At 54.7% G+C, this 9,843-nt stretch overlaps 1 protein-coding gene across 1 annotated transcript in view; it reads right to left on the bottom strand.

The window, feature by feature from the left end:
* Positions 1-3,957, bottom strand: part of VOLCADRAFT_62675 (uncharacterized protein) — a gene marked incomplete at both ends in the record, with an annotated part of 9,465 nt that extends 5,508 nt beyond the window's left edge. The window contains 5 exons of the mRNA XM_002952552.1: positions 286-437; positions 773-857; positions 1,882-1,957; positions 3,298-3,356; positions 3,847-3,957. Coding sequence (XP_002952598.1) covers positions 286-437; positions 773-857; positions 1,882-1,957; positions 3,298-3,356; positions 3,847-3,957 — 483 coding nt within the window. The remainder of the gene's footprint in view (positions 1-285; positions 438-772; positions 858-1,881; positions 1,958-3,297; positions 3,357-3,846) is intronic.
* Positions 3,958-9,843: the final 5,886 nt, after the last annotated feature.

Here is a 9,843-nt window from a genome sequence, read left to right on the forward strand (position 1 = left end):
ACCCCCCCCCCACACATGACACGAAACACCCCCAACCTCCCAAAGTCAATCTAGTGCCGAACCAACTCACAACTATGTATTACGTGACATAGGGCCCCTAATCCGATCAGCGGTAAAATACACATCACTGCTCTGCACGCCGAAACTGGTATTGGGGGCCCCCAAGGCCCCCCCCCCAGCCAAACAACCAACCTCCCCCGTGTGTATGCAAGCACAAACCTACCCCCAAAATACACACAGATACAGACACATACATACACACGAACACCTTCACACACACCCTACCTTGTGCACCAGCACAGTCCCCGCCAGCCCCCTCCGCCCCGTCAGCGGAGAGGGGCTGTCAATGGCCACGTCGTCACCCACCACAACCAACTCAACGAGCAAACCCTCCGATAACGCCTGCTCGATGGCTAGACCAAAGTTGAGGCGGTCGCCTGTGTGCGGCGTACACATACACATTGGGATGAGGACGGGAAGTTGGGGGGAACTGGGGGGGAACTGGGGGGGAAGTTGGGGGGAAGTGGTGTGTGTATGGAGTGCGCATATAAAGCAGTTCCCAAAGAACGGAAATGATGCAAGTGGCTTATCACGATCGTTGATCCCCGCTCTAGACCTGCGTGTAGCCATGTGTGTGTGTGCGTGCGTATGTATGTGTGTACCCGGGTGCATGTGCCATCACGGGGTCTGCATAACCCCTAAACCCGCCTTTCCCCCCCTTTCCCACTTCAATCCCCCCCGCCCCTCCCCAACCCCCTCCTCCGAAACCAACCCGTGTAGTTCTTCACGATCAACAGACAGCCCGGGGGCCCGGTCACCGCCCGAATGGCCGCCAGGACCGCCTCCGTGGAGGGGGACTGGGGGGAGGGGGAGGGAGGGGGGGGAAAGACGAACCAAGAACGAGTGAAGCTGCTGCCAAGTAAAAAGTGTACCAGAAGCAGAACTGACCAGTAGGCGTTCCTGGAGGCGGCGTCCCCGGGATGATGTAATGAAGATGACCGCGGAAACCTACCTACCCACCTAGCCGCCAAGACTAAAGTAAGCGCGGAAGAAAAGCAGTAGAAGGAAGCCGTAAAGAAGTAAAGGTAGGTATAGAGGCGGCGGAGAAGTAGTAAAAAATTGCTGAGGTGAAGCTGGAATAGAGTTTGCCGCCGGCCTGGCGGCGGCATTGACGAGGTTTGGCGAAGAACTGGCTGATTAGCTGGTAATAAAATGCTGGTGGTATGCAAGTGCTCCTCCCACCCCACCCCCCAAAACACGCGCGACCGACCCGACCGACCCAACTATCCTAGTCCGGCTAGCCGACCGACGCAACGCGATATACCGACAAAGCTCGAACCTCCTCTGACTCACCTGGCCAGGCAGTAGGAGCGGCGGGCAAGGGCACACGCGAGGCAGAGAGGTAGCAATGTTGTGAGCAGGGTGCGATGAAAAGGGGGGGGACGGGGGGAGGGGGAGTTAAGGGTTAAGGGCTGCGTTGCGGGATGGGGTTTTGCGGGTTAGTGGGGTCAGCGGCGGGAACCCCCTCTCCGCCCAGCCCTCTACCCTGACCCATGGGTCACTACCCACCAGGACGGGAGCCTCAAATTGTACGATTATAACGGGTCTGATGGTGCAGCGACGGAAGTTCCGGAATCTAACCCCGAAACTACCATGGATACACTCACTTACATAAATACATACAGATACACACAGGCCAATGTCAGGCCGTGCACATACACGTACATACCTACCAGGAAATCCTATCGCTTTGCAGGACTGGCTACTTGCTTCGGTTAAGGTACCTTGCACCTCTTTTATCCTCGCAAACTCCCGCCCACCCAGCTCGACCATCAAAACACACACGGTCACCCCCCTCCCCACCCCCGCTCCTCCCCTCACCGCGAAGATATCCCCGCACACCGCCGCCGCCAACATCCCCTCCCCCACATACCCCGCATGCGCGGGCTCATGGCCACTGCCCCCCCCTGGAGAGGACCCCCGAGGGGGAGGGGGGAGATGCGTGTGCGTGTGTGTATTGGCCGGGGGGAGGGAGAAGAGGGGAGAGGGGGCCGAAAAAGGTGGAGAGGGGAGAGGGACACGATGCTGTCAATGCGATGAGGCAAACCGCGGGGCGGGGGGGAAAGGGTCGGGGATATGTGTGTGGTATGTGTATGTGTGTGGAGGGGAGATGGAGGGCGCGAAGAGAGGAGAGAAGTGAGGGGTTGTTACAATGGGTTTGGATTCGTTGATGTAGTACATAGTATAGCAATATAGCAGACCTTTAGGAGCAGAAGACCCTGTCTAGTCTGATCTGGTGACACTACTGCGAGATGCGGTCTAAGGCCCTGGGTTCGATTCCTGGCCCTCGACATTGTCGTTAAGTGGTAACTGAGCAACTAGACGTAGCTAGCTGCTGAGATGTGAGTTGATGGACCGAGATTCGCACGCTGGATTGGTGGCGATTGCTGAACCCTCCGTCTCTTCGGGTGAAAGGATGAGGAGGGTGGTTTCTGGAAGGCGGAATCAACTGCCTTGCCTTGCAACTACGAACACTACTCCCTACGAACAAGGAGGCAACCACTGTACTTGCAATTCTTATGGTGGATGGCGCTGTATGGTGTTCAATCCTACATGACAATCCAAATGTGTATATGATAACTAAGAGATATACATGTATGTGTGTTTGTTTCAAAAACCTAAGGTTTAGTATGTGATAACTAATATATACATACATACATACATACATACATACATACATACATACATACATACATACATACATACATACATACATACATACATACATACACATGTACGTGTGTGTATATACACTATGTAATATTACATACAATATTACATAATATACGTACATTCATATACAATTAAAATATTATAATATAACATAATAAAATATATTTGAACATAAATAAATTACATAATTTAATAGATATGTTCAAACGGCCAAGAGTAAAACGGATACTCCAGGATTACACAGATGCTGCAGAAGATTGTAACCAGCAACCAGCAACCAGCAGTGACTTGACGGAAGCAGTCACCGCGGCGAGGTGCCCAGCTAGCTAGCTAGCTAGGTTGCGAACGCGTACCTAGCTAGCTGACGGCGGGGATGAAAAACTAGAACACGGGGGAATAAGGAGATACAAAGAAGTAATGATAGCAATAATGAAAGAAGGGAAAAAACAAAGTCATGACCGGGGGCCGCACCCGCACCCGAACTCCTCGTGAAACTACCTGCCGTACATGCCGCACCCCTCCACTCTCTTCCCCCTAGCCCCCCTTCCCCCACACCCGCATCACCCGCCTGATATCACAGCTACTTTGCTTTTGTCGTGGTTTCTGTTGATGACCACCTTAATCTGGGGAAGGTGACAAGCGAGGAGGGGAGGGGAGGGGAGGGGAGGCGGGCGGGAGGGGAGGAGAAACGCACGGTGTCGCGGTGTGTGGTGGACGAGATGGTAAGGGGGATGATAAGGGGGTCGGAGGGGAGATCGTACGCGAGTGGGTCGTACGAATGCGCAGCTGTGACGGGATGCACGTGTACGCGTGTGTACACTGTAAAGGGTGGAGGCTGTCTAGGAGACGTTTTCCGGGGCTGTGGGATATTGGATATGACAGGTTTAGCCGCCAGACGGCGGCGGCATAACACTGCAAATAAATCTAACTTTTAGACAGGAGGCAGGAGGAAAAACGCACACGGGGAAGTGGGCCCCAGCCCACGCGAGCGTAAAGGGAGGTGCTGACGAAATCGGGATTATCATTTTATGGAGCAATTTGAAAGCTAGAGGTGTCCTGCTCGTTTCCAGACGTTCAAGTCATGCCGGTAGGCATGAGCGCGTCGTTAGAGACCTGCGGTGATCCCTCCAGGCGCTGAAGGTGGCCATATGTGAGAGCGAGACCCTTGAGCGCATCCACCACGGCCGTTTCGGGACTGTTCAACAGCTTCTTGCCAGTCGTCATTCTTGCGAGGCCCTGCCAGCGACAGAGCGCCTTCAGCAACCGTTCAGAAGCTTACACCGCATCATTAGAACCTGGATAAGTTGACATTTACAAAGCCATTACGCGATAGGGATGTTCTGCCTATGGACAGAGTTTCGGAGCACGACGTCGTAGCATCTATTTCAGTCGGCCCAAGATGTTTTAACTTTATGATTGGCCAATCATTTCCTGGAATATGCTAACAAGCCGGATCTGTTATGTGGTGTTACAAGCCCGCGAGAGCTCGGCGAGCCAGGAGGCTCATGGACCGCGAGTTCTAGCGTAGGCAAAAGTAAGGAAAAAAGCAATAAGTGAAAGAAAAAAGAAGAAAAAGGAGATTATAAACCCCATCTGCGAGAGAAATTAGTAACTAGAGTACGCGACCTCAGACTTACTACTCGGCTATCAGCGTGCGTCGCCTCATCGAGATGTTGTGTGTGATGTGCACAAGTCCGCGCTGATCGTCCACCTCCGTGACAACAGCACGTGAAACTCATCTTCTACTGTTTTTTATTCATGCAGACCCGACACCGCTCTTTGCGCGACCGACCGCCGGTTCGGTTAACCCCCAAAGGTCACGCCCCTAAGCGAAACCGCAGCAGTGACAAGTATGACTTCGCAGGGGGTAGCACGTCGTGTGCTTCGGTGCTCCCATCCAATGGGCATGCCGGCACATCTGAACCCCTTTCATCCCGCTTGCTTAGACAATCTACTGGTATCGAAAACGCAAACATTTGTGGGCTACCGCCGGGTGCCGCCCACCGCGGCGCGGCCGCTAGAGCTCGCTGCCCCGCACTAAACAGCTCATCAGTGCAGGATTCGAACGAGGCATCCGGCCCGTAATGAAGCCCTAAATACCCTGCCCAGCCAACCCACGGCATCTCTTTAAATGCACAGTGTTCCCCATGTACAAACGTAGGGGAACCCGCGCTGCATCCTCATCCCTAGGAACAGTCGCGCCATCGTTGAACAAGTCCCTGAAGTACCCGCTCCAACTGTCAAGATCCGCCACAGGACACTCCCCCTAATAGACGAGTTAATTTTAACTGCCAAAAAAATCAGATTTTGCCTTCTGGTCCATGGGTAAACTTTCAGCCCGCATCCGTGCTTTGTGCGACAACAACATAGGCGAGCAAGCTTCTGCACATCCGCTCGTCCACCGGGGGGTGTCAGTCATTCTGTTTCCACGAGTGCGTGTTTGTGCGCGCCACCTACCGTAGGCTCTTGCAACAACTCCTGTAAGCTCAGCACTCCGAACAGCCACCACCTGAAGGGAAACCAGCTGGCCCCACCCAAACGACCCATTGCCTCTAAAATGCGCTGGAGATGGTTGGTGCGTCATATTAAGCAAAGTGGTGTGCATAGTATTGCCAATGCTTAACATCGAAATGTACTCTACCTTCCTGCCGTCCGCCGGGATTTCCTGGCCCCGTGTGGACATACAGGTGCAACAGCACTGGACAGTGATCACCGAGCAACTCTCCTGCCCTATTACCTGTTGATGCCAGGGGAGTCTCCCTCTAAACCATCCAGGCTAGTCGCTTTGATGTGAAGTGAAGGCGGGGAGATATGGAGAGATCCATTAATCATCCTTTCAGGCTTGGTGGTATCTATCCTGTAGGGCTATGTTGGGCATATCACGGGGTCTGCATCCGCCGATCGTTATTTCCCTGAAGTCCTGCCTTTCCCCCCCCCGTGGTGGTGCCACCCTTGTGCCGAAAAGCGGGCTCGCCTTCCCTTCGAGGTCCCCTTCGAGGCCCATTTGAACACGAGGGCCCATTTCGAATCACTACTTCCAATTCTCTGCAGCGATCTGCCAGCGCCCTGCTCCCACTGCAGCGCCTTGAGAGCTCGATCGCTGATCCGTTACATCTTGTGTGCTATCCTGCGCTTTACCCGAACACAGCCACTCCCTCGTAGCGAACGGCACCAGCAGCGGTAATCGACTTAGATCCTTGAGGCAGCAGTTGCCTTCAAACCATCATCACCCACGAAATGCGTTTCAGTAATGACAAATACGTCATATTGTGAGGCGAGAGCTGTGACAACCCATTACGCTCCAGCTTCCTTGTTTTCATACCTCTGACATTCCACTGCGCAATGTGTTGTGGCACTGCCTCCTGGCTCTCGCGCCTCCCGACACTCCTCCTCCCTCTTGCACCTCGGGTGTAGTGCCGTGTGGGGGCCCACCACCCGCTCCCACAGCCCAGCCCACTCCACACGCTGCTCCGCCTGTTCCACCGCCACCAGCGCCAACCGCATCCCATGGTCCCAGATTGGTACAGACGCGCTTGCCGCTCGTGTTCATATAGCTTGCGTCACTACCCTGTTTTCCCATCGGGGCCACTTGTTCTGCTCACAGCGCTGTGTGTACGCGGGGGGGTACCGCCACCGCGCCGCATCTCCACCCCAGCACGAGTCAGGGCATCCTTCATCGTGATGTCATATGTGCGGTAAAGTGGTGAAGTGCACCGCCGCGAGCTGCCAGCGCTTTCCGACTCGTCAGCACAATGTGGACATCGACGAGCGGAGTCCCAGGTCCCCGGCCCCCCCCGGACCGTTCACCCGGGCAGTCCCCCCGCTGCAGCAAGCCGGGGGCCAGCATGTCGAAGGAGACCTTGGCCCCCGGGCGGGAGGGCGGAAGTGTCTCCTCCAAAAATGCTCGCGGTCGTAGCAACGCTGTCCGCGGGCAGCAGCACGACCACGCGGCCAGAATGGGTTCCGGCTGTGGTCGGGAAGCGTCCTGCTCCTCTGTCGTACCGGGACGCTGAACATCCCGTAGCTCTCGTAGCCATGAGGGGGCCATGATGGCGGCGATGAATGACCACCAGTACATCGATGTACTTGAAGTCAGGTAGTCCAGTAGAGGCGAGACATGTAGGATCTGAGGCATCACCTCAGGAGACGGTGCCCGAGAGGTCTCATCAGATATACAAGGTGCTTTCATCGCCTGAGGGCCACTAGAATCTCCCACCCCTCCATTTCTGTCCCCCCACCCCACCCCCTGGACGCGCCCTGATGACGCTGCGTGTCGGTCTGGGAGAAGCAGCGCTCTCCTCTCGGGGCTCGGGGTCGGGGTCGTGACGGCGGGAAGGCGGGAAGGCGGGTGGGGGGAGGGCCCTCGCGTGACGGTGTGTTACAGGAAGTACACATACATAAACATGAACACACACCGAATGCAGGTGCATGGAAGAACAGCTTTTGTTTTTTCTTCATTCAGTATTGCAAGGGGGAGCAGCTGTGTGTGTTCATCCACAGATATACACATACACACATACATACACATGTACATATACGCGCGCATGTGGACACATACACACATTGTACACTTTTCAAGGTGGCCCAATAAGAACCAGAAGATGACCGGACAGACAAACAGACATACTGCCAAATGGACAGAGGCAGGAAAGAAAGGTTTGGATAGTGATGAATTCTCCATAGCCATTTACACCCTTTCATCCTGTTCTGTACATAGTACATACCTACGTACGTACATACGTACATACACATCCACGCGGGGTCTGGGAGGGGAGCGGGCGGAGGACAACGATACCGCACCACCCTCGAGCGCTTTGTGGCGCCATCATCAGGCATACATATACGAGATGTAAACGTCAGACGCACGCATAAACAACCAAACGCCTGACGGGGCCGCAGAAAGGGCCATGTCCCCAAAAAAACACCGACTACACCCAAATCCAATTCCAATTCCAATTCCAATTCCAATTCCAATTTCAAACTCAGATCCAAACCCTAAGAGATCCGCGCCATCACTATCTTCCCATATCTCACCCGGGGGGGCGGGAAATACTTCTCGTACAGCCAATTACGGGCGGCCCCCTCACCCCCCCGGGGAAAGGGAGGCCAGGGGAAGGGGGGAAAGGGTTGCGACACTCACTGCAGCCATGTAGTTGAGTGCCGTACACTAAACCGGCCTCACAACCTTCCCTCGTTCGAGTAGCCAACCCCTCATCCCCCAACCCCCTTGTCGCTGCTACCGCCCCACTCGCATCCCCTCAAAACACATAACCACCAAAAACGACCGCCATCGGTCGTACGGTGGAATTAACTTTCAATAATAAATATCGTCCATGGCCCCCTCAGGCTTTGACAGACCCCCACCGCACTCGTGCGGAACTTGTAACATTCACAGCAAAATTTGTTTGTTCCAAAAATTCAAAAAATCTCAGATGGGGCTATACGAGGCATTTTTCCCCTCCCTCCCCTCCCAAGTGCCATCAGGGTTCCTATCAGGCGCTGTTCTTCTGTGTGTGTTTGTGTGTGGGTCAGGAAGGGAGTGAAGGAGCGATGCCGCACGAAGGAAAAATGACGAGTCTCATCGTCATGCGCTGCCAAGTGCCGCCGTATAATCGGAAAGCCATTACGCATCCATTATGGATATACTCTTAATATGGATATCCGCACCTATCCTAAATACACACATCATCCGTAGAGCCATATCGCCAGATGGGCGCCTCCCTCGCCCTCTCCCTCCGGGAACATCACCCTCGAGGGGCCTTTCAATCGGTCGCCTAAGGCCCCCCCTCCTCCTCCTCCTCCCCCTCCTCCTCCTCCTTCACACACATACACACACACATGCAAACACATTGGCGCAGCAATAAGATCACCTTCGCGACCCTCGTAGCCATTTTACACTTACCTCCCTACTATTCCCCAGCCACGTACATGCATAAATAGATATCTTACATGTACATACATACATGAACACAAATGTCGCTTCCATCAAAATTTATGATCACAACCGCCCCTTCATCGGTGCGTGCGGGGGCGGCGGAGGGCCAAAAAGATCGGAGGAACTGGAATGTGTATGTATGAATGTATGTGTGTGTGAGAGAGAGAGAAAGGGATTGTGTGCGTGTAGAGGTGTGTGGGGTGTTGGGGCATCCACCCGTTTCCGCCGTACGACACCGTACACTCCACTTGACACAAAACATTAACGCACGGCAATACAGTCGCCAGTCGAATCATTACTCCTCTGCCGTACCGACACAGTACACAGCGATATTAATAATAATAAGAATACACTACCACTAGACCCGCCTCTCCGCCGTACGGACAAAACCATGCCCACCACCCTCGGAAGGGGGGTTCGAGCAATGTGGTATTTGTTGCAGGCGGTTGTGGTGGTTGCGGTGGGTTTGGTTGTTGGATTAAGTGCTCTTGTACGACAGGCTGTGTGGGTTGCCTGTTCGGTGGATTACCGTTAACAATTACGAGTTCAAATGCAGAGTGAAGGACGATGTGAGATTTCGGGGCGGGACATTCCGTTTTCACCCCTTCCACATTACCTCTCGTCCCCCCTTGGCTTCCGTGGGAATCGAAACCCGGCACGCTGGTCGCTGAAACCACGTGACACACCAACCGCCTTCGACGTGTATGTGTGGGTGTGGGCACACACGTCCTCGTGCCCGCACCATCATCGTCATCCGTACCATCCGTACCTCCTCAGCTTCACACCCCAGCGGTACACCACCAAACACAGCACCACCTCCCGCACCCGAACTCCCCGAACCAGCACCAACCACATAACTACCAACCTCATGACAACGATTAACCAACCAACTACCAGCCAACCACCTCAATCAGGGGACATATTGGAAGGGGCAGGGGGGAGGACGGGGAAAGCGGAGGTGCTGCCGCTGCCGTACACACCTCCCCCTCCCCCTCCAGCACCGTCGGTGTCGTCAGTATCGCCAGCGAAGGGCCTCGGGGTGTGGTGCTGGTCCTGCTGTTGATGTGACACGAGTGACAAGGCCGGAGGTGGAGGTGGAGGTGGAGGGGGGGCTGGAGTCGCAGTCATGACCGCCGTGACGGTGGGGGTGGGGGTGGGGGTGGGGAGGGTTTGAC

Source organism: Volvox carteri (genome assembly GCF_000143455.1).
Source record: "Volvox carteri f. nagariensis unplaced genomic scaffold VOLCAscaffold_30, whole genome shotgun sequence".
Lineage (NCBI taxonomy): Eukaryota > Viridiplantae > Chlorophyta > Chlorophyceae > Chlamydomonadales > Volvocaceae > Volvox > Volvox carteri.